Source organism: Strigops habroptila, chromosome 23 (genome assembly GCF_004027225.2).
Source record: "Strigops habroptila isolate Jane chromosome 23, bStrHab1.2.pri, whole genome shotgun sequence".
NCBI lineage: Eukaryota > Metazoa > Chordata > Aves > Psittaciformes > Psittacidae > Strigops > Strigops habroptila.
Window position 1 is genome coordinate 191,775 of NC_044299.2, and position 27,646 is coordinate 219,420.

At 67.6% G+C, this 27,646-nt stretch overlaps 4 protein-coding genes and 2 non-coding genes across 18 annotated transcripts in view; all 6 read left to right on the plus strand.

Annotated features, from left to right (window-relative positions):
- ADCY6 (adenylate cyclase 6) overlaps positions 1 to 4,428 on the plus strand; it is a 15,805-nt gene extending 11,377 nt beyond the window's left edge. For both annotated transcript variants that reach the window (XM_030510426.1, XM_030510427.1), the window contains 4 exons: positions 1,262 to 1,525; positions 2,379 to 2,583; positions 3,520 to 3,644; positions 3,729 to 4,428. In XM_030510426.1, the coding sequence (XP_030366286.1) occupies positions 1,262 to 1,525; positions 2,379 to 2,583; positions 3,520 to 3,644; positions 3,729 to 3,857 (723 nt within the window). In that variant the 3' untranslated portion in view covers positions 3,858 to 4,428. The remainder of the gene's footprint in view (positions 1 to 1,261; positions 1,526 to 2,378; positions 2,584 to 3,519; positions 3,645 to 3,728) is intronic.
- Positions 4,429 to 4,473: 45 nt separating this feature from the next.
- Positions 4,474 to 11,464, plus strand: CCNT1 (cyclin T1). Of its 5 annotated transcripts, none has more exons than XM_030510428.1 (9): positions 4,474 to 4,810; positions 4,973 to 5,054; positions 5,253 to 5,381; positions 5,787 to 5,847; positions 6,949 to 7,011; positions 7,220 to 7,265; positions 8,873 to 9,036; positions 9,388 to 9,458; positions 9,700 to 11,464. In XM_030510428.1, the coding sequence occupies exons 1-9, from the start codon at positions 4,635 to 4,637 to the stop codon at positions 11,089 to 11,091; spliced, it is 2,184 nt and encodes a 727-aa protein (XP_030366288.1). In that variant the 5' UTR covers positions 4,474 to 4,634; the 3' UTR covers positions 11,092 to 11,464. The 5 variants fall into 5 exon arrangements, with proteins under 5 accessions (XP_030366288.1, XP_030366291.1, XP_030366292.1 ...); XM_030510429.1 differs by having other exon boundaries at positions 4,730 to 4,810; positions 4,980 to 5,054; XM_030510430.1 differs by lacking the exon at positions 8,873 to 9,036 and having other exon boundaries at positions 4,560 to 4,810.
- Positions 11,465 to 12,129: 665 nt separating this feature from the next.
- On the plus strand, positions 12,130 to 19,939 carry KANSL2 (KAT8 regulatory NSL complex subunit 2). 6 transcript variants are annotated; one of them, XR_003994838.1, is made up of 10 exons: positions 12,130 to 12,160; positions 12,613 to 12,872; positions 13,458 to 13,636; positions 14,217 to 14,331; positions 14,620 to 14,795; positions 15,701 to 15,867; positions 16,368 to 16,464; positions 18,438 to 18,691; positions 18,895 to 19,289; positions 19,716 to 19,937. XR_003994838.1 is itself a non-coding variant. In XM_030510452.1 (9 exons), exons 1-9 carry the CDS (start codon positions 12,622 to 12,624, stop codon positions 19,809 to 19,811), a joined length of 1,533 nt encoding a protein of 510 aa, XP_030366312.1. In that variant the 5' UTR covers positions 12,514 to 12,621; the 3' UTR covers positions 19,812 to 19,939. The 6 variants fall into 6 exon arrangements, 3 of the variants coding, with proteins under 3 accessions (XP_030366312.1, XP_030366313.1, XP_030366314.1); XR_003994839.1 differs by lacking the exon at positions 12,130 to 12,160 and having other exon boundaries at positions 12,512 to 12,872; positions 19,713 to 19,939; XR_003994840.1 differs by lacking the exon at positions 12,130 to 12,160 and having other exon boundaries at positions 12,514 to 12,872; positions 14,632 to 14,795.
- LOC115618811 lies at positions 16,518 to 16,646 on the plus strand. The gene has a single exon (XR_003994856.1). It is a non-coding gene; the product is annotated as a small nucleolar RNA SNORA2/SNORA34 family (small nucleolar RNA).
- On the plus strand, positions 19,515 to 19,642 carry LOC115618812. The gene has a single exon (XR_003994857.1). It is a non-coding gene; the product is annotated as a small nucleolar RNA SNORA2/SNORA34 family (small nucleolar RNA).
- Positions 19,940 to 20,260: 321 nt separating the features above from the next.
- Positions 20,261 to 27,573, plus strand: NCKAP5L (NCK associated protein 5 like). Of its 3 annotated transcripts, none has more exons than XM_030510448.2 (13): positions 20,261 to 20,351; positions 22,818 to 22,845; positions 22,914 to 23,006; positions 23,382 to 23,450; positions 23,558 to 23,596; positions 23,683 to 23,802; positions 23,888 to 23,989; positions 24,302 to 26,022; positions 26,094 to 26,247; positions 26,327 to 26,405; positions 26,493 to 26,780; positions 26,906 to 27,045; positions 27,139 to 27,573. In XM_030510448.2, exons 3-13 carry the CDS (start codon positions 22,920 to 22,922, stop codon positions 27,367 to 27,369), a joined length of 3,030 nt encoding a protein of 1,009 aa, XP_030366308.1. In that variant the 5' UTR covers positions 20,261 to 20,351; positions 22,818 to 22,845; positions 22,914 to 22,919; the 3' UTR covers positions 27,370 to 27,573. The 3 variants fall into 3 exon arrangements, with proteins under 3 accessions (XP_030366308.1, XP_030366307.1, XP_030366306.1); XM_030510447.1 differs by lacking the exon at positions 20,261 to 20,351 and adding an exon at positions 21,996 to 22,470; XM_030510446.1 differs by lacking the exon at positions 20,261 to 20,351 and adding an exon at positions 21,996 to 22,413.
- The last annotated feature ends 73 nt before the right edge of the window (positions 27,574 to 27,646 follow it).

A 27,646-nucleotide genomic window follows, 5' to 3' on the forward strand; every position in this document is an offset into this window, starting at 1 on the left:
CGGGCCGGGGGCAGGTTGGGGTCCCGGGGCGGGTCAGGGTAGATGGGGTGGGTCCCGGGGGCAGGCAGGGGGCAGGTTGGGGGGCCCCGGGGCAGGCCGGGGGCAGGTTGGGGTCCCGGGTGGGTTTGGGGCAGGTCGGGGGTCCTTGGGGTGGGTTTGGGGCAGGTTGTGGGGCCCCGTGGCGGGCCGGGGGCAGGTTGGGGGTCCTTGGAGTGGGTCGGGGGCAGGTTGGGGGTCCCCGAGGCCGGTCAGGGGCAGGTTGGGGGGTCCCGGGGGCGGGCCGGGGGCAGGTTGGGGGTCCCCGAGGCCGGTCGGGGGCAGGTTGGGGGTCCCGGGGCGGGCCGGGGTGACACCGTGCGGTGCCTGCAGCGCGGCGCAGGGGAAGGTGCCGCTGCGCATCGTCACGCCGGCGGTGCTGGCGCTGTTCGCGCTGGCGCTGTACCTGCACGCGCAGCAGGTCGAGTCCACCGCGCGCCTCGACTTTCCTCTGGAAGCTCCAGGTGGATCTGGGGGTGCTGGGGGGGGGGGCACCGGGACCGGAACTGATCCCATCCCCGGGTGTGATCCCATCCCTGAGCACCAAGACCGATCCCATCCCCGGAACCGACCCCAATCCCATTCCTGGGACTGATCCTGATCCCATTCCCGGAACCAATGCCATCCCCATCTCCAGAACCAATTCCATCCCCAGGACCGATTCCACCCCTGAGCACCGGGACTGATCCCGATCCCATCCCCAGGAGCGATCCCCATCCCTGGAACTGATCCCGATCCCATCCTCGGGACTGATCCCACCCCTGCACCCTGGGACCAATCTCATCCCCATCCCCAGGACTGATTCCACCCCTGAGCACTGGGACTGATCCCGATCCCAACCCCAGGAGCGATCCCCATCCCTGGAACCGATCCCGATCCCATCCTCGGGACTGATCCCACCCCTGCACCCTGGGACCAATCTCATCCCCATCCCCAGGACTGATTCTACCCCTGAGCACTGGGACTGATCCCGATCCCAACCCCAGGAGCGATCCCCATCCCTGGAACTGATCCCGATCCCATCCTCAGGACTGATCCCACCCCTGCACCCTGGGACCAATCTCATCCCCATCCCCACAACCGATCCCATCCCTGGGACCGATTCCATCCCGGAGCTCCAGGACTGATCCCATCCCCGTGCCCCGGGGCCGATCTCATCCCCATCCCCGGGCCCAATCCCATTCCTGCCCCCGGCACCGATCCCGTGTGGTGCTGTGCGCCGCAGGCCACGGGCGAGAAGGAGGAGATGGAGGAGCTCCAGGCCTACAACCGGCGGCTGCTCCACAACATCCTGCCCAAGGACGTGGCGGCGCATTTCCTGGCGCGGGAGCGGCGCAACGACGAGCTCTATTACCAGTCCTGCGAGTGCGTGGCCGTCATGTTCGCCTCCATCAGCAACTTCTCCGAGTTCTACGTGGAGCTGGAGGCCAACAACGAGGGCGTGGAGTGCCTGCGCTTGCTCAACGAGATCATCGCCGACTTCGACGAGGTGCCCCAGGGCGGCGGCGGGGCCGGGGGCCGCGGGATGGGGTGCTGGAGCTGGAGCGCACCAGGACGGGGTGCTAAGAGGCCGTGTGTGGGGTGCACGGGGATGGGACGCAAGAAGATGGGGGGCTGGAAGGGTGTGAGGAGGATGGGGGGCAGCTGATGGGGGGCAGCTGATGGGGGGCAGCTGGTGGGGTGCTGAAGAGGCCGTGGGGAGACTGTGGGATGGAGCGCACAGGGATGGGATGAATGGGGGGGTAGAGGGGCTGGGGAGCAGGGAATGGAGCTCATGGAGCTGGGGGGCAGGGGACAGTGCACATGGGGCTGGGGCGCACAGGGATGGGGGGCAGGGGATGGGGTGCAGGGGATGGGGTGCACAGGGATGGGGTGCAGGGGATGGAGCTCACAGGGATGGGGTGCAGGGGATGGGGTGCACAGGGATGGGGGGCAGGGGATGGGGTGCAGGGGATGGAGCTCACAGGGATGGGGGGCAGGGGATGGGGTGCAGGAGATGCAGGGCAGAGGATGGGGTGCTGGGGATGGAGCTCTCGGGGATGGGGTGCAGGAGATGGAGCTCACAGGGATGGGGTGCAGGAGATGGGGTGCAGGAGACGGGGTGCAGGGGATGGGGCACACAGGGGGGGGTGCAGGGGATGGGGTGCAGGGGATGGAGCACACAGGGATGGGGTGCAGGAGTTGGGGTGCAGGGGATGGAGCTGTCAGGGATGGGGTGCAGGGGATGGGGCACACAGGGATAGGGTGCAGGGGATGGGGTGCAGGGCATGGAGCACACGGGGACGGAGCTCTCGGTCCCCGGGGCCGTGGCGGTGCCGTTACCGCGCTGTGCCCCCCCCCAGATCATCAGCGAGCAGCGGTACCGGCAGCTCGAGAAGATCAAGACCATCGGCAGCACGTACATGGCGGCCTCGGGGCTCAACGCCGCCACCTACGACCGCGAGGGCCGCAGCCACATCGCGGCGCTGGCGGACTACGCCATGCAGCTCATGGAGCAGATGAAGTACATCAACGAGCACTCCTTCAACAACTTCCAGATGAAGATCGGTCAGCGGCCTGCACCCCCCGTGCCCCTGCACCCCCCCCGTGCCCCTGCACCCCGCTTTGTAACCCCTGCACCCCCCGCGCCCCTGCACCCCCCCGTGCCCCTGCACCCCCCGTGCCCCTGCACCCCCTCTGTGCCCCTGCACCCCTCGTGCCCCTGCACCCCGCTTTGTGCCCCTGCACCCCCCCGTGCCCCTGCACCCCCTCTGCACCCCGCTTTGTAACCCCTGCGCCCCCCCGTGCCCCTGCACCCCGCTTTGTAACCCCTGCACCCCCCGTGCCCCTGCACCCCCCGTGCCCCTGCACCCCCCTGTGCCTCTGCACCCCGCTTTGTACCCCTGCACCCCCTCTGTACCCCCGCACCCCGCTTTGTACCCCTGCACCCCCTCTGTACCCCTGCACCCCGCTTTGCACCCCTGCACCCCGCTTTGTACCCCCTGCACCCCCTCTGTACCCCTGCACCCCCCTCTGCACCCCTGCACCCCGCTTTGCACCCCTGCACCCCGCTTTGTACCCCCTGCACCCCCTCTGTACCCCTGCGCCACTCTCTGTACCCCCGCACCCCACTTTGTACCCCTGCACCCCCTTTGTACCCTTGCACACGCAGACCTTACACTTCTCTTATACTATGTCCCCCCTTATACACCCCTTATACACCCCTTATACACTCCTTATGTCCCCCCTTATACCCCCCTTATACACCCCTTTATACACCCCCCTTATACATCCCCTCATATACTCTTTATACACCCCCTTATACCCCCCTTATGCACCTCCTTATACCCCCCTTATAGACCCCTCCACCTTTGCCACTGCGCCCCCCTTTGCCCCCTCAACCCCTTTGCCCCACCCAAGCACCCCCAACCCCTTCCTCCCCCCCGCCCCTTTCCCTGCCCCTCTTTCCCCTCTCCCCCCCCCACTGACCCCCTGTCCCCATAGGGCTCAACATGGGCCCGGTGGTGGCGGGGGTGATCGGGGCGCGCAAGCCCCAGTACGACATCTGGGGCAACACCGTGAATGTCTCCAGCCGCATGGACAGCACCGGCGTCCCCGACCGCATCCAGGTCAGCGGCACCGGGCCCCCCCCGTGCCCCCCCCCCGCCCGCCCCATTGCCCCCCCTCATCACCCCATTGTCCCCCCCCTTTAGGTGACCACGGACCTGTACCAAGTGCTGGCAGCCAAGGGCTACGCGCTGGAGTGCCGGGGGCTGGTCAAGGTCAAGGGCAAGGGGGAGATGACCACGTACTTCCTCAATGCCGGCCCCGGGGGGAGTTAGGGGGGGGGCACGGGAGGGTCCTGCCCCCTCCCCAAAAGAGGGAAAACCCCCAAATCCACCTATTTAAACCAGAAACAAAGGGAGAAATGGACACAAAAGGGGGGGGGGTATCGGGGTGCAGCCCCCCCCCATTGACCCCCGTCCATGTGCCAAAGGATGGGCCCCCCCCGGGGCTTGGGGGGGGTGGGGGTGGTGTTTGGGGGTGACCCCCTCCATGTGCCAAACTGAAGTGCCGCCTGCCCGGGGGGGGGGGGGCAGGCGAAGCACCGCCGTGACACCCCCTCCCAGCCTTGGGGCTGCCAATGGGGGGGGGCGCCCCCCCCTTTTAAATGCAAAAAAATCATGAAGTGACTTTTTTTTTTTATTTTTTTGATTTTTTTTCCTTAATTTTCGCGGTTTCTGAAGCAGGTTTTTTTTTGGGGGGTGTGGGGGGGAAGGGGGAAAACCGAGGGGGGGGCACACCGGTGTCCCCCCCCCCCTTCATCCCCCTTTCCCCCCCCAGCACAGACCTGAGGTACTTTGTCCTATGTGTGTACAGATAAATTATATATAAAACTCACTTTGGATACGAGCCGGGGCCTGGCGTGTGCGGGGGGGGGTACCGGAGGGGGGGGGTCCCGGTACCGGAGGGGGTTGGGGGGTGTGTGTGTGATTTCCAATTGCGCATGCGCGGCTCCTCTCCTTCGCTGCCCCTCCCGTCCGTGCGCGCGGCCGCGGCTGTGTGACGCCATCACGCCGGCCGTGCGTGCGTCGCTCCGTGCGCGGGCGCAGAGCGCCATGGAGGCGGCGGCGGGCGGCGGGGCCGGCGGCTCGGCGGGGCGCCGCTGGTACTTCAGCCGCGAGCAGCTGGACCGGAGCCCTTCCCGCCGCGCCGGGCTCGACCCCGACAAGGAGCTCTCGTACCGGCAGCAGGCGGCCAACCTGCTGCAGGAAATGGGGCAGCGCCTCAACGTGTATCCGGCCTGCGCTAGGCCGCGCGGCCTGCGCCCGGGTAACCGCCGCTGAGGGGCGGGGAGCGGCGGGGCCCGCAGCGGGAGCGCCGGGGCCGGGGTGCGGGGGGGGATGCGGGCGGTACTCAGCGCGGTGTGTGTGTGTTTCCTTAACGGCGCCATCAGGTCGCAGCTGACCATCAACACGGCCATCGTGTACATGCACCGCTTCTACATGGTGCAGTCCTTCACCCAGTTCCACCGCAACGTAAGTGCTGCGGCCCGGGGGGGCGCGGGGACCCCGCCTCGGGGGCGGCATGGGGGGAGCAGCGCCCTTGGGAGCCCCTTTTCCCCGCGGGGGGGGTGGGTTGGCGGCGTTACCTGCTCTCGAAGTGGAGCTCGAGCCTCGCCCCGTTGCTCGGCGCTTCCTAACTCGTGGAAAACGGGTGGATCTGCCCCGCTGCAGGCCGTGGTTCCAGCCGCGCTCTTCCTGGCAGCCAAGGTGGAGGAGCAGCCTCGGAAGCTGGAGCATGTCATCAAGGTGGCACGAGCCTGTTTGCACCCCTTGGAAGCGCCTCTGGAACCCAAGAGTGAGGTGAGTGGGGAGATGGGAATGTTGGGAATGGGGGGGACGGGGATGCTCAGCGCCTAAAGGGCTCCTCTCTCCTGGCCTCTGCTGTGTGACAGCGTGCGTGGGGCAGGGTGTGGATGTGGCTGTCCCCACACATCGATTCCTCGGCTCTGGAGCAGCTTTCTCCAGGGAAGCTGGGGGGAAATGAAGCAGCAGATCCCTGTGCTGCCCGCACGCTGTGAGGGACCAGCACCGAGAGGCTCCCTGGGACAAGCAGGAGCACTAGCAGGGAGCGGGGCCGTTGCTGCCTCTTTTCCAGCCGGGAATCTGGGCTGCCTCCCCCCGTGTGCCAAAGATTCCCCTTGGCTGCGTTGGTGTTAGCGACGTGCAGGGTTACACCGTGAGTAACTTGCTGTCCTCTCCACCCAGGCTTATCTGCAGCAAGCCCAAGACCTGGTCATTCTAGAGAGCATCATCCTCCAGACCCTGGGTGAGTGTTCCACAGCAGCCCGGCATTCCCAGAGCCAGGAATGCTCTGCAGAGCCAAGAGTTTTAACCACGGTCTTCTCCGCAGCAGGAAGCCAGGCATCAAACCCTCCTTTCACCCCCCCCCCCCGTTCTCCTTGTCTCAGGTGTAACCCAGGAGCCGTCGTCTCTTTTCCCCCCTCCCACAGCAGGTTTTGTGCTGCTTGGCCCCCGTTGTGCTGTTGAACTCCATAATCCTCCATAATTCCTGGTGCTGGGAAACAGCTTGTGCTGAGCCAGGTCTAACAGAGCCTGGCTTGGAGGTTACTGGGTTGAATATGAAGCAACAACCCCACCAGCAACAGGTTTTGGGGGGGGGGGGTTGTGTGTTATGGAAGCAGAAGCTGGAGCCTCCGTTGGATCCGTTCTCCCATTCCTTCCTAAAAGGGACGTGGAGCGACGTGTTCCGCTCCAGAGGCCCTTTGCAGGAGGTTATTCCCAACCCTCCGGGGGCCTCTGTTCCCTCCACCTTGGTTCCGAGCAGAGGCCCCCAGGAGCACAGGGGCTGGTGCTGGCCAAGCAGGGGCCAAACTGCAGCTTCTCCTCTTGCCCTTTCAACATCCTCCTGCTTCTAGAATACTCCCCATGGGAGGAAGCATTCCCCATGGGAGGAAGCATTCCCCATGGGAAGAAGCAAATGTGCTGCACACATGGACTGAGCCGAACTTCCCCCCCCCCCCCCTTTAGAGCTTCGTGCCCAAAGTGAATAGGAAGGAGCAGTGAGGCCGAAGCTCTGCGATGCTGGAGCCTCCTTCAAAGGGAGGGCGGCTGCTGGCTCTTGGCTTTCTGGGTGGCAGATGCCTTTGAGCAGATGCCATTGGCTCCTCCTTCCTTCCAGCTGCTCTAAGAGGCTTTATCCTGCTCTTGCTGAGCTGGTTCGGTTGCAGGGAGGTCTCTCAAGCTGCTGCTGGAGGTCTGGAAGCAGCAGCTTCAGGCTCGGTGGCTGCAGAAGCCAAGTGCTGTGGCCACGAGCAGAGCAGGGGCTGTGGGGGGGGCGAGGAAGCCTTGGCCCCCCCCTCAACGAGGTCCATGGGTTTCTGATGGCCACATTGTCTTCTCCTTCCAGGCTTTGAGATCACCATCGACCACCCCCATACGCACGTGGTGAAGTGCACGCAGTTGGTGCGAGGTGGGTGCTGGGGACCCTCACCTCCGCCGGGGAACCCCCTTGTAGGGCTCTGCTGCAGCACCCGCGGGTGCACGGGGCTCCGAACCCCGCTTGCTGTGGGGCACTCGCACTGGGGGGGTGGTGCTGAGCGGCCTGTTTCGGGCTGAAAGGCAGCAAAATCCCTCAGTTTACACACACTGAGCCCCTGCTCTTTCCTTTTCTCTTGCAGCCAGCAAGGACTTGGCCCAAACTTCCTATTTCATGGCTACCAACAGGTTATTACTTTACAATCGCTTCATATTTGGCAGAGGGGAAACTGGAGGAGAAGTGGCACCAGAGACCACGGGGCAGCCTCGGAGCCACTGGCCTCGGCCCCGAGCCCTTCCTCCTGCTCAGAACCAGCCGCAGCATCAGGATGGGCTGCTCAGAACCCGCTCGTGCGGGGAGCGAGGCAGCTGGGAAGGCTCGAACCCGCACCCAGAGCACAGAGCGGGGCTGGAGGTGCAAGGGTTGGGTCTCATGGCAGAGTTAGCCCCGAACTGGGCGCTCTGCAGGTCGGCCCCGGGGAGCGGCTGTACCCCAAAAAGGCTGCTGTAGAGGATAAAGGGGTGGCTGGATGCAGGCGTGAGGCCTCCCAAGGGAAAAGGAGAGTCTTGCTCCGGCTTGGCCAGAGAGCGGAGCCTTGGGAGCACCAGAAAGCCTTTGGGTTCCCCACTGGGAGAGCTGTGGCCTTAGGTCCTCGCTGCAGGGCTGCTCCCAGCATTGCTTCCCCTGGATGAGCAGCCTCAGGAGCTCACGTTGGGAACACGGCGAGGTGCGGCCGTGGCAAAGAGCTCCCAGGAGTGATGGGATGGGAGGGAAGAGCTGGGATAGGCCCTGGCGGAGGCTGGTTCCCAGCCCGTGGCCCAGGGTGAGTGGTTGGTGAAGGCGGTCTCTAACCCGAGGGCTCCGTGTGGGTTTCCGGAGGGAAGGTGCTGTTGGTAACGTGTGTGTGGAGGGAAAGGCATCCCCGTGACGGGCTTTATCCCTGCAGCAGCAATGGCAAACCCAAGGAATCAGGAGCTAAGGTTGGAACGGACAGAAACCCAGGCAGAAAGGAGCAAATGCAGCCTCCGTGTGGCCTTCCCGTGGTGCCAGGAGAGCCCAGAGGGAGGTGCTGAAGGGAGGAATTGGATCGAGCAGGCAGATAGAGATGTCTTAACGTTGGTTTCCTTCTGGCGGCGGCCCAGGGCTCCCTGAGAACCCAGCTCCACTTCTTACCTTGGCAGAGCGGCCAAAGGCTCCCAGTTCCCTGCCTTTGGCTCCGTGGTGCTCCGGAGGAGCAGTGACCTGCAGCTCTCTGCCCCTCCGCATTGCCCTGAGCAGTGTGCCCCGACCCGAGCGTGGGGAGGAGGTGCAGGTCCTGCCATTCCCATGGGATGCTCCCTGCTCCAGGGGCTCTGAGCCCGACGGGACCCCACGTTCCTGCAGGTAGAGAGCAGGATGTGTGCTCAGGGCATCGCTTCTCCCCTCTCACACCTCCGGGTGCTGGTGGCTGAGCTGTCCCTTGGGCCCCCCCGTCCCGCTGGTGCCACCCCCAGCTTCAGCGCTCTTCCTGAACTTGGGAAGAGCCACCCCCGGAGCTGCCCTTGGAACTGGCTGGAGCAGAGCCCTCAGCAGGGCTCGGGGCTGGCAGAGCCGTGACCAGAGCTGCCTGGAGCCGAAATGAGCCGCAGCAGGAGCAGGGATGGCGAGCGCAGGGTCGGAGCGGGGGCAGGACCCCGCAGGGATGTCCCCACCATGTCCCCACCTCGTGCCGTGCTCAGTGGGCGCTGGTGAGTGCTGAGGGTCAGGCTGGGCACTTCATGGCTTTCTGTTTCTCTCTCCCTGCTGGTGCCGTCAGCCTGCATCTGACCACCTTCAGCCTGCAGTACACCCCTCCCGTTGTGGCCTGCGTCTGTATCCACCTGGCTTGTAAGTGGTCCAACTGGGAGATCCCAGTCTCCACGGACGGGAAGCACTGGTGGGAATACGTTGATGGCACTGTAACTCTGGAGCTCTTAGATGGTAAGTTTGGGAGCGAGGTTTTTTTCCCCCCCAAAACAAAGGCTCTTACGTTGTGTTGGCATCTCTGGTCCTGGGTCTGCCAATGGGCGCTGCAGGGACTCCAGGGCTTCAGGTCTTGCCGAGGTTTCAGTGCAGCAGCAGCAGCAGCTTCTGTGGTGCAACAGGGATGGCAAAAGGCACGGAGTGAGATGAGTTTAAGCGTGGTCAGTGAGAGCAGCTCTCAGCATTCCCCCTCCTGCAGCAGCTCCGTGGCAGCAGTAGCTCCAGCCAGCAGTGAGGAAGGGGTTGCCCTGAGCGGTGCTGTGCCGGCTGTGCCTCACCCAGGCCTCTGCCTTTGTGTCTCCTCTGCAGAGCTGACCCACGAGTTCCTGCAGATCCTGGAGAAGACTCCCAGCCGGCTCAAGCGCATCCGCAACTGGAGGGTAAGGACGTGCCCTGGTGTCCTCCGTGTGGCACCTGGGGGGGCAGTGGGAACAATGCGTCTCCAGCACCAAATTCGGCTCCGGTTGCTGTGTGGCGAAGGGAGATGTTGGGGTTTCAACCTCGCCACCGGGCTGGGGGCTTCTCCCACAAGCAGGGATGGGGCCAAAGCGGGTCTGTACGTGCGAGCTTGCCCCCAGCAGCCGTGGGGCCAGCCCCAAGTGACTCCGTGCTCTCCCCCAGGCCTCCCAAGCAGCCCGGAAGTCCAAGGCCGACGAACACGGCGACGACGAGAGCCTGTCGGAGCAGACCATCCTCAACATGATCTCCAGGAACAACAGCTCGGACATGAACATCGCAGGTCTGATGAGCATGTCCACGTCCTCCACGGCCGGCGCCGGAGCCGCGCTGCCACCCTCAGCCGAGTCCCCCAGCGAGCAGAGCAGCAGCGACGTGTCCCAGCAGCAGGAGCACTGGTACCCCCCGCCCAAACTGGAGCCAGCCCAGAGCCACCGGACTAGTGAGAGCTGCGGTGCTGAGCACCCCGGGCAGCAGGATGGGGCCGCCTATCAGAAGCAGGGCAGCAAGAACACGCCGGCGGCCAAGGTGTCGCTCAAGGAGTACCGGGCCAAGCACGCCGAGGAGCTGGCGGCGCAGAAGAGGCAGCTGGAGAACATGGAGGCCAACGTGAGGTCCCAGTATGCCTACGCCGCTCAGAACCTGCTGGTGCAGCAGCAGCGGGAGGCGCAGGACAGGGACCCCTCTCCCATCATCCTGAAGATCCCCATCGGAGGCCCCGAGAACCCCGAGAAGGGGGACAAAGCCTCAGCCCTGAAGCTGCGGCTCCCGGTGGCCGGTGGCGCCGGGGACAGGCCGCTGCCCTCCAAGCAGGAGGAGATCAAGATGCGCATCAAGGTGCCGGCGGCCGGGGACAGACACGGCTCCTCGGACGAGAGCAGCGGCAAGAGCCGGGAGCACAAGGAGAAGCACAAGGGCCACTCCTCCAACCACCACCACCACCACCACAACCACCACTCGCACAAACACTTCCCCCCCCAGCTCGGCGCCGGGCCCAGCGGCGCCCTCGCCAAGCGCCCCGGGGACTCTAAGCACAGCGGCCAGCCCGGGGCTGGGCCCCACAAGAGCTACGGGCCCCTCTCCTCATCCTCCTCCTCCTCTTCCTCCTCCTCCTCGTCCCGCAAGAGGCCTCTGCCCGAGGAGGCAACCACCGCAGCCCACGAGCACCAGCCCAAAGGCAGCAAAGCCTCCAAAGGCCCCGGGGCGCCCTTCCCGTACCCCCATCTCCCCACGGACGGGGGGGGCCTCCCCTTCGCCGCTGCTGGCAAAGCTCGGGGGCCCCACAGCAAACTGGACAAGGGGCCCTCGGGGGCCAACGGGCACAGCTCCAGCCAGGCCAGTGACTACCAGGACACAGTGAACATGCTGCACTCGCTGCTGAGCGCACAGGGCATGCAGCCCACCCCCCCGCCCGCCTTCGACTTCCACTCCTATGGGGAGCTCCTGAACCCCCCCCGGCCTTCCAGCAGCGCCAGAGCGGCCCCAAGCACGGACAAACCCCGGCCCCCTCCGCTGCCGTCAGAACCGCCCCCCCCGCTGCCCCCTCTGCCTAAGTAAACCCACCCCCTCCCCCCAAAACCCCCCCTTTTTACTACTGAGTCGGCCCAGCAGCCCTGGGCTGCCCCAAAGGGCTGTTTGGGCTCCACTGCCTCACGAGAGAACTATTTTATTATAATATAACTTTTATTATTGCTATTTAGAGCGGGCGTTGGTGAAGCTGTGAAAGGATCAAACCCCCTTGCTCTGGTCCTTGCTCCTTCCCTCCCCCTTCCCCCCTCCCCCCATTGACCTGCAGTTAGTGGGGGGCTCGGTCCCTGCCCCCCCGTGGGGAACACACATGTGTGTGTGTGAGGGGGGGGAATCTGGGGGGTATTTAAAAGATGTCACAGAAAATTTAAGACGTTTTACAAATAATTTAAGCAGTAACTTATATTTTAGTGCTTTGTTGCCTTTAATCCGCGGGGGGAGGGTGGTGTTGGGGGGGATAAGTGGGTTGGGAGATGAAGGGGAGGGCAGGGAGTGGGGGTGATGGAGCTGCTCTGCTTTTGGGAGCCTGGCTCCGTCCCTCACCCCCTGCTGCAGATCCCACTTCCAGACCCACCACCAGCGGGAACGGGGCTTTTAGGGGGTGTGTTGGGGTGGGTGGTGTTGAACACTTGGTGTGAGGCCGCTCTTTGGGGCAGAGCCCAGAGGCTGGCAGGGAGCAGCAAGGGGCTCAGGCACGGGGTGGGATCGCACCCGGGGGCACCCCCCGGGGCAGAGCAGCCCCATGCCGGGTGCTGGCCGTGCGGGGCTTGATCCGGAGGGAGCAGCGTTCCCACCCTCCCATAAACTCCTGTCCCCGTGCGCTTGGGAAGCTCTTGTTCCGCATCGAGCCCGGTTGTACGGCTGCGGACCCCCGGTGACCGGTCACCCCCGCCCCGCGGTGCCCCGGTCCCGCCAAGCACACGTGTCGATTTCCCGCCACGCCGCCCACACGTGACCCTGGGGGGCGTGGCTAATCCCTGCGGAGCGACAGCTGCTCCCGCCCCCCTCCGCGCCCACCGCTGATTGGCTGCCTGGCGGGCCAATGAGGTGTCGGGGCGGGCCGTGCGCTGAGGCAGCAGGGAGGCCGGACGGCAGCGAGGTAAGATGGCGGCGGCGGCGCCCGTCCCCAGCGCGGCCCGCGCAGCCCTTCCCCGCGGCACCTCCGCGCTGCCCCGGCCCCTGCACCGCGCCCCGGCCGCGGGACCGCCCCCCCCGCCGCCCTCCGGCCCGGCCGCGCCGCCCGGGCCGCTCTCCGGAGCTTCCCCTCACGCCCGCCGCCCGCGGACAAAATGGCGGCGCCGGGGGCAGGCGGGCGGCGGGGCCTGCGCATGCGCGGGGCCGGGGCGCGGGGCGGGCGGCGGAGCACGTGTGCGGCGGAAGGGACCGGATGGACCGGGATGGGCGGGGGGGGGGGGGCACCGGGGACGCGGGGACGTGCCCGGAGGGACCGGAGCAGGGGATGGGCACCGGGGCGGGGGTGGCACCGGGAGCGGGGCCGGGTTGGGATGCTGAGCTCCCGTGTCCCCCCCTGAGCTCCCGGTCCCTCCGCAGCTCGGCAGCATGAACCGGATCCGCATCCACGTGTTGCCATCGAGCCGCGGGCGCCTCCCGCCGGTGCCGCGGGCGCAGGAGCCGCTGGCGTGTGCGTTCACCCCGCGGGCCTGCTCCCAGCCCCGCCTGGACGGGCAGGACTTCTGCATCAAGCACATCCTGGAGGACAGGACCGCCCCCTTCAAGCAGTGCAGTTACGTGTCGGCCAAGAACGGGAGGCGCTGCCCCAACGCGGCGCCCAAGACGGAGAAGAAGGATGGGTGAGTGCCCCCCGCGCCGGGCAGGAGGAGCTCCTCCTCGTTCTTCTGCTCCTCAGCCCAGTGCTTGTCTCTTTAGGAGGTGTTTTGAAGCCAGGGAAGGGCTCTGAGCGCTGGCTGCTCTGTGGGGTTGGCTCACTCCTGCTCGCTGTGCCTGTGATGCGGGTCCTGGTCAGAGCTCATTGAGCCTGTGCCCGTGGCTCATCCTCAGCACAGAGCCTCTGGTGGGATGGTCGTGGTGGCCTGGTTGTGCCTCTGTTTCTCTGGAGCATATAAAATGGGGAGGGAAGGAGCTGGAGCAGTTCTTGGTGCTCAGCGAGTGCAGCTGCAGGGCCCAGCTCCCCTCAGGGGATGGAGCCAGTGGGTGTCTCATTCCCTCTGCGACATGAGGATGTGCTGCGGGGCACTGTGGCAATGGTTGGGAGCACAACTCCCCCCGGTGGCTTTAAGGACAAAGCTCCGTGGCAGCGCCGGTGCCCGCGGTGCTGTGTGTACCTGCAGGCAGAGGGACTGCCCGGGCTCCGGGGGCTCATCCTGCCGTGGTGCTGGGGGGCTGGGGCCGTGCTGAGCGCCCCGTTTCCCCCGCAGCACCTCGCTGTGTGCCGAGCACGCCCGGAGGAACGCGCTGGCGCTGCAGGCGCAGGGCAGGAAGCCGCAGGCCGGCGCAGGGAGCGAGAGCCTGCTGTGGCAGCTGAGTGCCTATGCCCGCGCCGAGGCGGGCGCTCAGCCCGCGGAGGGCAGCCGCAGCGAGGCCAGTCGCATCCTGGGTAAGCACCGCGCGGCGAGAAATCCCTTCTGCGTCGTGTGAGCAAGGCTTGGGGTGAAGGGACCTGAGAGCTCCTCCAGCTCCAACCCCTGCCATGGGCAGGGACACCTTCCGCTAGAGCAGGTTGCTCCAGCCTGGCCTTGAGCACTGCCAGGGATGGAGCATCCAGACCTGCTCCGTTCAACCCATCCCAGTGTCCCAGCAACCTCATGGGGAAAAACTTCCTTATCTCCAACCTGAACTTCCCCTGTTTCAGTTTGAACCCATCACCCCTTGTCCCATCGCTCCATCCCTGATGAAGGTCCCTCCCCTTCATGCTGAAGGGAGCATCTCCAAGGGGGAAGAGATGCTCCTCCAGCCCCTGGAAGCTGCTCTGAGCTCTCCACGCAGCTTCTCTTCTCCAGCCCCAATGTTCCCAACCCGGCTCCACATGGGAGCTGCTCCAGCCCCTCATCATCCTCGTGGCCTCCTGCATGAGGCAGAGCCGTGCAGCTCCGGGGGGGGTCCGTGTGTGCTGTGCTGGTGCGGGGGGGGGGGGCACAGCACGAGGGGCCAGTGTCCTCTCACCACGTGTCTCCCAGATGAGGACAGTTGGAGCGATGGGGAGCAGGACCCTGTCACCGTGGAGCAGACGTGGCGAGGGGACCCGGACAGCGAGGCCGACAGCATCGACAGCGACCAGGAGGATCCCCTCAAGTGAGCTGGGTGCTGCGTGCTCCGGGTGCTGCCTGCTGAGGGTGCTGCCTGCTCTGGGTGCTCCAAGGGTTGGGTACTGTTAATGCCGGCGCACTTGCACTTGGTGCTCCGGGGCTGCCAAGCCTTGGGCCTGCCCGTTGTTCTGATGGTTGTGTGGAGCCTCCATTCACCAACCCCCCCCATCCAGGGAGCGATTCTGCTCCTCCCCGTGGCTCTGTGCCATCCAGCCCCTGTTCCCCCTCCCACCTACGGCTCAGGTGAGAAGAAGAGCCCCCGCGGGCGCTGCTGGCTCTTTCCCAGGCACGCCGGGGTGTACACGGCCGAGGAGGTGGCGCTCATCATGCGGGAGAAGCTCATCCGCCTCCAGTCGCTCTACATCGACCAGTTCAAGCGCCTCCAGCACCTCCTGAAGGAGAAGAAGCGGCGGTACCTGCACAGCCGCAAGGGCGAGCACGAGGCCATAGGCAAGTGCTGGGGCTCTGCTCTTCACACGGGGGGGGTTTGCCTTGGGAAGGACCCAAACGTGGCCACAGAAGGTGGTTCGGGGCTGGCCTCGTTCTGCGGATGCTGTCGTGGCGTTGGGAAGGTTCTTTTGCTCTTCCAAGTGCTCAGGAAATGGGAGGACAAAGGGAATCCTGAGACAAAAGTGCTTGGCTTTGGATGGGATTTCCTGCTTTCGGGGGTTCTAACCACCGCAGGGATTGAGCCCTCGGGGCCGCTGTGGGGCAGCAGAGGTTGGTTCCACCCCGTGTGCTGTGATCACCGAGCCATGGGTGCAGCTTCCCCTTGGAAAAGCACTTCGGTTGGGTCCCTCCCTGTCCTTGCTCTTGGGAGTTTGGAGCTGAGCAGAGGCAGAGCCGCGCTGGGGCAAGTATCCCAGCCCCAAGGATGCTCCCTCCGGCGTGGCCTTGGAATAGCTGCTGCTGGAAAAGGCCACGGAGCAGTAAAAATAGCTGCCGTTTGGTACGTAACAATTGGGTAGAGCTCTTTATAGCCACCCAGGGATGGAAAAGCAGCTCTGGCCCTGTAATTACAGCTGGGAGAGCTCAGGGAAGCTTCCAGAACAGGCACCAGGAGCAGGCTGGGCTGGGAGAAACCTCTGTTCTGCTGTTGGAATGGCCAAAGCACCTTGTTGTAAAGGTGTCCCTGGCCATGAACGGGGCGTTGGGAAGGTCCTTCCAACCCAAACCCTTCCCCGATTCCAAGCTGTTTGGGACGGGATCTGCTTTGCCACCACCAGATGCGCTTCCAGCTCATGCCTCCAACCCGGCTGCGTTGGGCGCTCTCAGGAGCGCTGGGAGGGAATGGGCTGGCGGGGGGGGGGGGGGGATGCTCTGACCCCCCCCTCCCTGCACACCCCCCCCCGCAGGCAGCAGCCTCCTGACGGGCGCCGAGGGGCTCATGGCCAAGGAGCGGGAGAGCCTCAAGCGCCTCAAGTGCCTGCGGCGCTACCGGCAGCGCTACGGGGCGGAGGCGCTGCTGCACCGGCAGCTCCGCGAGCGCCGCGCCCTGGCCTCCGAGGGCACGGCCCAGCAGGTGAGCCCGCGGCTGCCCTCCCTCGGGAGCCCTGCCCGGCGCCATCCCGGCCTCCGGAGGTGCCCGGCTGCGGGCCGGCCCCGGTGGCGCTGCCTGAAGCACCTCCGAGGGGTTCAAACGGGGGGGTTGGGGAACGTGCCCTTTGGGAAAGGAGGGATCGGGCAGAGGGAGCCTGGGTTTCCCCAGGGAAAAAGGGGTGGGAGGTGCTGCGGAGGGTGGGGAGGCAGCTGGTTTGGTGGGGAGCAGAAGGGGGTCCCTTGGATACACACGAGGCTGAACGCAGCCGCTGCTTCAGAGCTGCCTCACAATTCCAAGCATTCCAGGGACGGGCTTAAGCTGGGTCCGGGAAGTTCCCCCTCCTGCAGCCGAGTCGTGCCTTAGCTCAGCTCTGACGGGAGCTGGAGGGAGAAGGACACGATGAGGAGCCGGGGGGCGCTGAGCCTTGGTTTGGAGGCAGGACCCGGGCGCTGGGAGCTCTGAGCCCTCCTCTTGCCTCGCAGGCCCACACCACCCGCTCCAGCCAGCGCTGCTTGGCCTTCGTGGACGACGTGCGATGCTCCAACCAGTCCCTGCCCATGACCAGGCACTGCCTGACCCGTATCCTTTGATCCCGTGTTCCCGGCTGCTGGCACCGTGTGTCCGTCCCTCCTTTGGCCCTCAATCAAGGCCGGCGGTTTGCTGTAGCCGCTGGTTTCAAACAGGAGCCCAGAGGAAGCTGCTCCCGGTCTGTTGGTGCTCCCATCCCCATGGAACAACCAATTCGTGTGGGAGCAACAGGAGCCTCTGCCCGGAGCATCCCGGGGGGCTCCAGTTCCCTCCAGCATCACCAGCTCCTGGTACGAGGGGGGAGGACGGGGGGGTCTCACTGCTGAAGGGCCTGAAGCAGGAGCCTGCCTTGGGGGCAGCCCTTGGGGGGTTCCTCTTTGAGCTGGTTTATTGCCCAAAGGAAGCTTTGCTTTGGAGAGCCAGCGCTGGAATTCCCCTGGGATCACCCTCCCAGTGGGATGCACAATCCCTGTCCCAGTGGGATCATGTGGATGTGTCCCAGGGCAGGTTTGGATGGTGCTGGAGCTACATTCGGTGCTGTGAGGAGCTTTTGGCTTTGGTGGTTCCTCTCCAGTGGCCATGGACGTCACACCAGAGCCAGGCTGGATCCCTGGGGAGCAGCCAGAGCTCCAGAGTGGGAAAAGCGGGGTTGGGGTTGGGATTGCTTGGGCTGAGCTTTCACTGCCACCAGCACCCCTTCCCTTTGCTTAACCCCATGGAGCTGGTGGCATCCGCAGCCAGCCCCATCCTGTGCCCTCTTCCAGGAGCTGGATCCTGCCCATGCAGGAAAGGGATGAACCCGGTGCTGGGCTGCAGGAAAGGGATTGATCCCGGTGCTGGGCTGCAGGAAAGGGATTGATCCCGGTGCTGGGCTGCAGGAAAGGGATTGAACCCGGTGCTGGGCTGCAGGAAAAGGATTGATCCCGGTGCTGGGCTGCAGGAAAGGGATTGAACCCGGTGCTGGGCTGCAGGAAAAGGATTGATCCCGGTGCTGGGATGCAGGAAATGGATTGAACCCGGTGCTGGGCTGCAGGAAAGGGATTGATCCCGGTGCTGGGCTGCAGGAAAGGGATTGAACCCGGTGCTGGGCTGCAGGAAAGGGATTGATCCCGGTGCTGGGCTGCAGGAAAGGGATTGAACCCGGTGCTGGGCTGCAGGAAAGGGATTGGACCCGGTGCTGGGATGCAGGAAAGGGATTGAACCCGGTGCTGGGATGCAGGAAATGGATTGAACCCGGTGCTGGGATGCAGGAAATGGATTGAACCCGGTGCTGGGCTGCAGGAAAGGGATTGAACCCGGTGCTGGGCTGCAGGAAATGGATGAACCCGGTGCTGGGCTGCAGGAAAGGGATTGGACCCGGTGCTGGGCTGCAGGTAGAGCTTGTCCTTTTGGCTTTATGGCTATCCCATCCCTAAAGGCAGTGCTTGAGCTGGGGGTTATCCAGAGCGATCCAGATGTGCCCCCACAGAGGCACTTCCCCCTCCACATCTGCCCTATGGACGGCTTGAGAAAGTGGGTTAAACCTGGTGCCTTTCCCTGCTTGATGTGGCTTTGGAAGCTCGGGGGGGGTCATATGGATGTGTCTGACCTGGAAGTCTCGATCCCCCACCCAAAACCTGCTCCCGGTTGTCACCCCCATGGAGATGGAGTGAGTGGGGCCCGAGCACGGGCTTGGGCAGCAGCTCTGCTGGTGGATCTGCGTGTGGCAAAAGGCAGGAAGTCCCATTTACACCTCGGGCAGGAGCAGGTTTGCCTTTGGGAAGGCAAATAACACCGGGAAGACGGGAACGCGGGGAAGATGGGAATGCCGAACTCCGCTCCTGGCTGTGGCCAGAGCATTGTGTGTGTGTGTGTGTGTGTGTGTGTTGTAGCTGGTCCTGCCTTTAGCCGTGCCCTTGGGATGGCTCCATGTGAGGGGCTGGAGGTGGGATTCCTGCCCTGGGATGAACGGGGGGGGGCAGGATTTAACCCCATTTGGGGGTGTTTCACCTCTGGCTCTGCCTTTGCCTTGACGCCAGCCACAGACATCTGCCAGGACACGAGCCAGGCGCTGTTCAGGCCGTGCCGGGGCTCGGAGGACGTGCCCTGCTCCAGGGCCGTGCCCCTGAGCCTGGGCGAGGAGCCGAGCTGCCCCCTGCACCTCCGCCTGCCCCCCCCCATGTACGTGCCCGAGCAGGGCCCGGGGGGGCCCGAGGAGCTGGGCGCTGCCCCCACCGAGCTGTACCTGAGCGCGGCCGAGCTCCAGCCCTCCGAGAGCCTCCCGCTGGAGTTCAGTGATGTGAGTGGGGGCCGCAGCAGCAAACCCCCCCGAACCCCCTCTGTGGGGCTCTGTGGGTCAATCCCCCCCCATAGCTCGGGATTATGTTGGTTCCTCCTGCCTTAGGGCAGAGCAGTCCCTTGGACCACGTGCAGGGGTGGGAGGTGGTGCAGAAGGATCAGAGCCCCCCAAACCACTGTGCTCTCATTTAAATCCCTGTTTAGGGCTTTCAAAAGAGGATTTTCCCCCTTCTTTTCCCATCGGGAATACATGAGGGATTTAATCCTGGATTATTCTGCCCTGCTCATCTTAAACCCCTCGGAAATGGGGTTAAACGAAAGCAAAAAGCACCGGAGCCCTTTGGAGCCGCTCCTGGAGGAGGCACCTCCATGGGCTCCAAGGGCTCCTGCTGGTGTGTCCTCAGGACCTGGACGTGGTGGGTGACGGGCTCCAGTGTCCCCCCTCGCCTCTGCTCTTTGACCCCTCCGTGGCGCTGGATCAGTCCCTCCGCGATGTCGCCGAGGCCGCAATAGACATCCTGGCCCTGGAGGAGCCTTCGGGGCCCTCGGAGCGGGGCAGCTCCTCCAGCCACAGCTTCCCCCCGGGCACCGACCTGCAGGTACGGCCCCGGGGGCCCCTCTTCCAGCACCCCCAGCCCCGGGGGCTCCCCCAGCCCCTGTTCCATGGGGTTGAAGCTGCCTCTACGCAGGGGCTCTGTCCCACACAGCGATGCTCCACCCAGGGTCTGGATGCCATTAGGGTGCCAGGGGGTGGCCTGGCTCCATGGGTGGCTCGGTGCCACCCTCTTGCTGTGTGTGGGAGCCCCAGCCCTGCTCCGCACCCCCAGGCCCTCACTGAAGACCCCCAGTTCGCTGTAGCTGTTGGTTTCAAGCAGGAGCCCAAAGGAAACTGCTCCCGCTCCATTGGCGCTCCCACCTCATGGAATTGCCAATTCCAGCGGGAGCAACAGGGGACGGGGACGGGGGGGTCCTGCAGCCACCCCCGGTGCTCCCGCACCCACCCGCTGCCTCTTGTGTCCCAGCAGAGCCCCCTCGCACCGGAGGAAGCCGCTGCCTCCACCCAGCCCCATGGAGCCGCCAACGGGAGCCTGGGGCCAGGATCCGGGAGCGCCGGGACCTGAGACCTCATCCAGGAGCTGTGGGGACCCCGGACCCCCGTCCGCGCTGTGGGGGGACACGGGGGGGGGTGTAATGGGGAGGGGGTGTCCTCCCATGGGGAACCCCCACAATAAAGCGATGGAGCTCGGTGTCCGTGTCTGGTGTCCCGGTGTGAGGGTGGGACGGGGCCGGTGGGGGAGGATGGAGCAGCCGGAGGGGGGGGACACACAAGACCCGTCTGCTCCCAAAGCCCCGGTGCTGCTGCCGGAGGGGTTCCGCGTTTGGCTCCTTTGCACCGGGGCGGGGGGGGGAGCGCACAGAGACCGGGTCCGTGCCGGGCAGCTCCGGGCCCCGCCGATGGATGCGGCGGCGGCAGCACCGGGACCCCCCCCCCGACCCCGGGCGCGGATTGGCGGCGGCGGGGGCGCAGGGCGGAGCCGGCCCGGTGGAGCCATGACATCACCGCGGCCGCCGCCGCCGGGCCAGCCCCGCTCCCAGCCCCGCTCCCGGTCCCGGCCATGCCGCCCCGCGCCGCCGCCGCCGCCGCCCCGCCGTAGCCCCCGGTGAGTCCGGTCGCTCCGCGGCTGGGGAGGGGTGGGGGGTCCCGGGGAGGCCGCGCTGCAGCGCTGCGGGGCGGGGACCGGGACGTGCGGCCGGGACCGGGGGAAGCGGCGCGGGGTGTCCCGGTCCCCCCCGCGCGGCGCCGGTGGCCCCCGGAGCCCCTCTCCCGCGTGTCCCCGGTTGGTGGCCCCCGAACATCCCGCGTGCTCCCGGCGCATCCCGGGGTGGTCCCGGTACAACGCGGCTGAGCCTCGGCTCTTCCCGCTGCGTCCTGCCTGTGTCCCGCGTGTCCCCAGTGTCCCCAGTGCGTCCCCCACTGCCCTCCATCCCACCCACTTGTCCCCGCTGTCCCCAGTGCATCCCAGTTGTCCCCAGTGTCCTCAGTGCATCCCAGTTGCCCCCAGTGTCCCCACTGCATCCTAGTTGTCCCCAGTGTATCCTGGTTGTCCCCGGTGTCCTCAGTGCATCCCGGCTGTCCCCAGTGTCCCCACTGCATCCCAGTCGTCCCCACCACATCCTGCTGTCCCCAGTGCATCCTGGCTGTCCCCAGTGTCCCCACCGCACCCCGGCTGTCCCCAGTTGTCCCCACTGCATCCCAGTCGTCCCCACCACATCCTGCTGTCCCCACCGCACCCCGGCTGTCCCCAGTTGTCCCCACTGCATCCCAGTTGTCCCCACTGCATCCCAGTTGTCCCCAGTGTCCCCCCGTCTGTCCCCAGTGTCCCTGGGGTGTCCCATCTGTCCTCAACATGTCCCTGCTGCCCCAAGGCTGTATCTCTGCCTCATCCCACTTGTCCCCGCTGCATCCCGCCTGTCCCCAGGGTGTCCTTGCTGTCCCTGGCGCATCCCGCCTGTCCCTGGGCTGCCCGCAGCGTGTCCCGGAGCAACCCAGCGGGGTTGGGGACACTCGGGGCTGTCACCCCCATGTTCCCGGTGTGGGACAGGCCAAAGCCACCCATCGTGGCCATGCCATGGGGCCACGGCCCGGGTGCCCAGGGCTGCGGGTGTGGGGGGGGGACCCACTGGGGGACCCGTGCTGCGACAGGGACGGGCCGCACCGTCCCTCTATGGGGGCCCCCCCGGTTGTGCCCCCGCCGCGGGGCCCGGGGGGGGGGGCACAGGCTGCTCTTCCCCTCCAGACGGAGCCTCACTTCCCCCCGTGACGCAGCCGGAGCCGCGGCCGCTTCCTGCGCCGGGGCAGCCGCGGGGGCCCGCGGGCACCACCGGGACCCACCGGGGGGGGACACGGGGACAGCACGTGCGCGGGGACCCGGTGCTGCCGTGCAGGGACGGGCGGCATCCCGGGGGTGTGTGGCCAAAGTCACCGGCCCAGCGGGTTGGGGTGACGGGATGGGGCTCGGTGGGGACGGGGGGAGCATCGCACAGGGCCCCCCGTGCCCGTGCCCCGAGTGGGCCGGAGGCACCGGTTGTTTTCCTGCTCTCGTTGCGTTTCTTGGGAGGAGGCGGCAGAGCTCGCTCGGGGATGACCCCAGCACCGGGGATGCCCCCCCCGCAGGGAGACAGGGATGTGCCCCAACCTCCCTCCCGGCCTCGCCGCCTCCATCACCCCCAGACCCTCCCGCTGCCTCCTCCGGTGCCCACCGTGCACCCGGCATCGCCGCTGCGAGGTCCGTGTGTGTCGGGGTGAGCCCCAACCCCGGCCCGGGTCGGTGGGGTGCGGGGTCGGCTCCGTGCCTGGAGCCCCGGGGGACAGCCCGAAGGGTGCTCAGGCTCCGGGGTCCCCGTCCAAAGGGTGCTCCAGGGGGGGTCCCGTTCCATGGGGCGCCCTGTACCCCCGGGGGTGCCCGGTGCTTCCTCTCCCGCGGTCCCCGTGCCCCGGTCCCCCCCTCGCCGGTTCTCCGGGGCCGGCGCTGGCGGAGCCGCGCACCGGAGGCGGTGGCAGCCCCGGCTCCTCCCCGGCCGCGGCGGGAAGGCGGAGCCGGGGCCGCCGCCTCCCAACAATAGCGCGGCCGGGCCGGGCCGGGATGGAGTCTCCGCTGCCGCCGGGACCGGCCCCGGGGCCGCGCTGAACGGGGTCGAGCAGCGCCGCCGGGAGCCGCGGGCGTGAGTGCGCGGGGCCTGTGCTCGGGGCCGGTGCTCGGGGCCGGTGCCTGTTCCGGGGTGAGCGGCACCGGCGGCGGGGGGAGCCCGGGGGGGAGCGGGGTGTGCAGCACCCGGGGGGGGGGCCGTCTGCACCCGGGCGTCCTGTGCACCGGGTGCTGCGCGTTCCGGTGCCAGCCCCTGGGGAGGGGGCTGCACATCCCGGTGCCCCGGGGCTGGTCCCGGTGCGGGCCCCGAGGGTGCTGCACATCCCGGTGTGCTGGGACCGGGGCGGGTCCCAGGGTCCCCGCGCGCCCGGGAAGGGGCAGGGGGGGTCCCTGTGGCTCCGGGTCCCGGTGGGGTCGGGGCTCAGCCCCGGGGCTCCCCCAAGGCCCCGTCCCCATCCTCAGCGCCGTCCTCCCGGGCAGGTGACACGGCGGGGGAACCCCGAGCGAGGTAAGGGGGGGCCCAGCCACCCGGGGGCGGGACGCGGGGAGCCCGGCCCGACGCGTGTCCCCCCGCAGCCCGCGATGTCGGAGAGCGTGGCCGAGGTGCCGGGAGCCGGGAGCGAGACGGGCACCAGCCATGAGCTGCTGCAGCGGCTGCGGGAGCTGGAGGTACGACGGGGCCGGGGACCGCGGTCACCGGGAGCCGGGGCCACCGGGAGCCGGGGCCACCGGGAGCCGGGGCTGCTACCATGGAGCCAATGCCCAGACACCATGGTGGAGGGCAGCAGTTCCCTGCTGTCCATGGCCCCCATGTGCCTCCCGCCCCACCAGGCAGAGGAGGGTCCCTTTGGTGCCATGGGGGGGTCCAGGTGCCCGTCCCCCTCCACCACCTCCCCAGGGCCTGGAAATGGCAATGCTATGGCTCAAGGATGGGGACACCAAGGACTCAGGGCGGGGGGACAGAGGAGAGGACACCATGGACCCCAAAAGCGGGGTACCACGGGCTGGGGGACACCCCCTGATCTGTCCCTGCTCTGTCCCCAGGCAGAGAACTCAGCCCTGGCCCAGGCCAATGAGAACCAGCGGGAGACGTATGAGCGCTGCCTGGACGAGGTATCATGGGAGGACACACACATGTGACACGCGTGTACACACGTGTGCTGGGCATGGGGCTGTGTGTGCCCTCACCCCTCACCCAGGCTCCTCCCTCTGCTCCCCAGGTCGCCAACCATGTGGTGCAGGCATTGCTCAACCAGAAGGTGGGTGTCGGGGGGGGGGGGGTCTGAGGGGTATCAGGGGACATGGGGGGCTCCTGGCTCATCCCTCCCCATCCCGCCCCATCCAGGACCTGCGTGAGGAATGCATCAAGCTGAAGAAACGGGTCTTTGAGCTGGAGCGGCAGAACCAGGCGCTGAGCGACCTCTTCCAGCAGAAGCTGCAGCTCTCGGCTGGATCCTTGCCCCAGGTAGGGCCGGGGCTGTGCTGGTGCTGGGGGGGCACAGGGCAAAGCCCCCACCCCAAACCTAACCTGCTGCCTCCCCCATCTCCAGCTGCCGCCGGTGCCCGCGGAGGCCCCCAGCAGCCCTGAGCCGGGCTGTGCCGAGCAGCCGCCCCCCCCGCTGCCCCCCGGGTGCTGCATCCCACTGCCAGAGGTGAGCACCAGCGTCTCCGAACCTCCCCGTCCTGTTGTCCCTCCCCTCCAGGCTGGCTCCTGCTGTTGCCTTGTCCAAGCGTGTGGTGTCCCCAGCCCGTGGTACCCCGCTTTTGGGGTCCACAGTGTCCCCTCCTCTGTCTCCCTCCCTGAGCCCTTGGTGTCCCCATCCTGGAGCCATGGCATTGCCCTTTCCAGGCCCATCTGCCCATTGCGTCCTCATCCCACTGCACCCTGTGGCGCATCCCCCTTTCCCAGCCCCTCCACCCCATCCCCAGCACGGGGAGGGGGTGACGGTTCCCGGCCCCCGCAGGTGATACCACCGGTGCCGTCGGGCAGCCCCGGGCTCAGCCCTGCTCCCCTGGACGCCCTTTCCCCCTTCTTCAAGAAGAAAGCTCAGATCCTGGAGGTGCTGCGCAAGCTGGAGGAGACGGACCCGCTGCTGGGGCCCCCCCCGGCCTCCCCCGGCTCCCCCGAGCCCTGCTCAGCCCCGGGCTGGGCCCTGTGCCCGCTGCGGGCGCCGGGGGCTGCCGGGGGGTGGCGGGGGGCCGAGGGCAGCCCCTGCTCTTCGCCCGACGAGCGCCTCGGCCTCAGCGCCTTGGCCGAGCGGCTCCTGCGGGGGGAGCCCGGGTGCTGCCGCCGCAATGGAGAAGCGCCCGGGGGCGCCCCCCGGCAGCGGCGCGGGGGGGAGCTCCCCGCGTCCTTCCTGGGGCTCTACGCCCCGGGCGAGGAGAGCCCCGAGGGCGGCTTCACGCCGCTCTCGCCCGGGGGGGTCCCCAACGCGCTGCCCTCGCCCCCCAAGGTGCTCAAACTGCCGCCCCCCCCCGCGGGGCTGCGCCTCAGCCCGCAGCTCGCTCAGGCCTCCAGGATCCCGTGTCGCAGCGGCAACCCCGAGGTCACCCCCAGAGCGGCCTCCCCCGATGCCCCCCCCGAGCCCGGCTCCCCCGAACCCCCCGTCCTACCCTCGCCCCGGCCCTATGAGGCGGCCGAGCAGCCCCCCGGGACCCCGGGCCCCGCCGCCAGTGGCGAGCAGGCGGCCGCCTCCCCCCCCAGCACCCGCCGGGGCACGGGGGGCTCGGCCCCGACCCGGCGCCCCGGCAAGAAGCCCCCCGAGCCGGGCTACCTGCCCTTCAAGGAGCGCCTGGCGGCCCTTGGCAAGCTGCGAGGGGCTGAAGGCCGTGAGCCCCCCGGCCCGGGCCGGCCCGAGCGGGGCCATGGGGCTGAGTTGCGCCCCCCGTCCCGCGGCGGGGGTTTGGGGGGCAGCCTGAAGCACCCCGAGCCGGCGCACGCTGGGGAGCCCCTGGCGCGGTGCTACTCCTCCGGCTCCATGGGGGAGCCCGGCAAGGCGGGGGGCAAGGGGCGCCCCACCGGCGGCAGGACCCCACCGCGGGCCCCCCCGGCGCCCCCCGCCAAAGCCACCCGCAGCCCCCACGGCAGCCCCACCAAGCTGCCCACCAAGGCGGGCGCTGGCAAAGCCGGGACGCCGCGGGGCGAGGAGCCGGCGGGAGCCAAAGCAGCGGGGGGGTCCCATAAGACACCAGCGGCCCCCGAGCCCCCCGGGACGGGCCCGCTGCCGGGCGCCGCCGCACACTCGGCCATTGAGGAGAAGGTGATGAAGGGCATCGAGGAGAACGTGCTGCGGCTGCAGGGGCAGGAGCGGGCGCCGGCGGCCGAGGCCAAGGGGAAGGCGGCCGGAGGCTTGGCCAGTTGGTTCGGGCTGCGGCGGAGCAAGCTGCCGGCGCTGAGCCGCCGCGGGGACGGCGGCCGCGGGCGGGAATGGGCCGGGACCCCGGCCCCGCTGCGCCGCGAGGTGAAACTGGCCGCCCGCAAGCTGGAAGCCGAGAGCCTCAACATCTCGAAGCTGATGGAGAAGGCGGAGGATCTACGCAAGGCGCTGCGGGAGGAACACGCGTTCCTGCAGGGGCTGGCGCTGGAGAAGGGGCGGCCGCGCTGTGCCCCCCGCGGCACCGGCCACCTCCCGGTCATGTACCAGGAGGTGACGGCCGAGACGTTCATGCAGCAGCTCCTGGACAGGTCAGTGCCCGCTTTGCGGGCGGGGTGTGGGGCAGGTTTGGGATGCCCGCCCCACACAGTGCGGTCCGCAGGGTGGACGGGAAGGACGTGCCCTACGAGAGCCGCCTGGAGCACAAGCGGGAGCTCTGTGACCTCCGGCGGGTCCCCCCCGACGCCAAAGACCCCCGGCTCTGCCGCCCGCCCCGCAACGGCATCGTGGGGCACCTGCGGGAGCCCCCCGACAAGGCGAGGACACCCCCCCCACACACATATACCCCTTCCCCATCGCCCCCCGCAGCCGCTCACCCTCTGCACCCCCCCATAGGTGCCGGATGTGGGGCTCCGGGACGAGCTGCCATCGGATGAGAGTTTGTCCGAGTCGGGGACGTCGCAGCACTTCCCCGGTGAGGGGGTGCCGGGGACGGGATACGGCGGGATGAGGGGCACCAGGACGGATCCCCCGGCACTGATTCCTCCCCTTGTGCCACCAGCCTGTGGGTCACTGACGCGGACACTGGACAGTGGGATCGGGACCTTCCCGCCCCCTGACTATGGGGGGGTCCCTGCTAAGAGCACCCCAAAGCCGCGGGGCCGCCCCGAGCCACTGCCCGGTGGGCCCGTGCCAGGGCGGCCACCGGCCAGCACCAAAGTGCCGCGCAAGGCCCGGACGCTGGAGCGGGAGGTTCCCAGCGCTGAGGAGCTGCTGGTGGCACCCAAACACCGGAGCACCCCGACGTGCCGCCCCCCGGCCCCCCCCGGCCACCGCGCCGGGCCCCCAGGTCAGTGTCCTACGGGGGACGGTGGGGACAAAGTGCTATGAGGGGGGCTCAGCACCCCATTGGGGGTCACAGCGGGGCTCTGCAGAAAGCTGACCCCCCCCCAATCCCTCTGCTCGCCCCCCCAGACGCCGGTGCCGACGCCGGGAAGCCGCGGCGCGTCCAGCAGAGCAAGAACTGGACCTTCCCCAACGCCAAAGCCTGCGGCGCCGCCGACCCCTTCCTCTGCCCCGCGGAGGGGCTGGAGGGGCTGCACCGGCCCCCGCTGGTAAGGGGAAGGAAAGGGGGGGAAATGGGGTGTAATCGGTACTGATGGGAGGCGGGGGGGGGAGCCCAGCCTGACCGCGCTGTCCCCCCGCAGGCGCCCGTCTGCAGCCCCGCCGCGCACCGAGGGGCGTCCCCGGAGGCGCCGCTGCCGCCCGCCCTCAGCGCCAGCAGCAGCCGCACCCCGAGCGCCTCGGACGTGGGGGACGAGGGCAGCACCGAGGCGCCGTCGCGGGATGGGGGGCGCGGCCCCCCGGGGCTGGAGCACTCGGAGTCGCTCAGTGACTCGCTCTATGACAGCCTCTCGTCCTGCGGCAGCCAGGGCTGACCCCCCCGCGCCGCGCTCGCACGTCTTCCACACCCCCCCCCCTTCCCGAGCCCTGCTCCCCCTTACCGGGGACTTGGGGGGGGTGTGTGTGTCCCGGTACCCCGGTTCCCCCCCCCCCATCACCCGGTTCTCTCCGATGGTGCTATCGCCGTGTACAGCCCCCGCCGCCGGGTTTTTAACTCAATAAAAGTGCCCCCTCCGTGCCCCCCCCGGTTTATTTATATAGGTCTTGTGCAGCCGCTGTGGTCTCTGCCCGCGGGATGGACACACGGACACA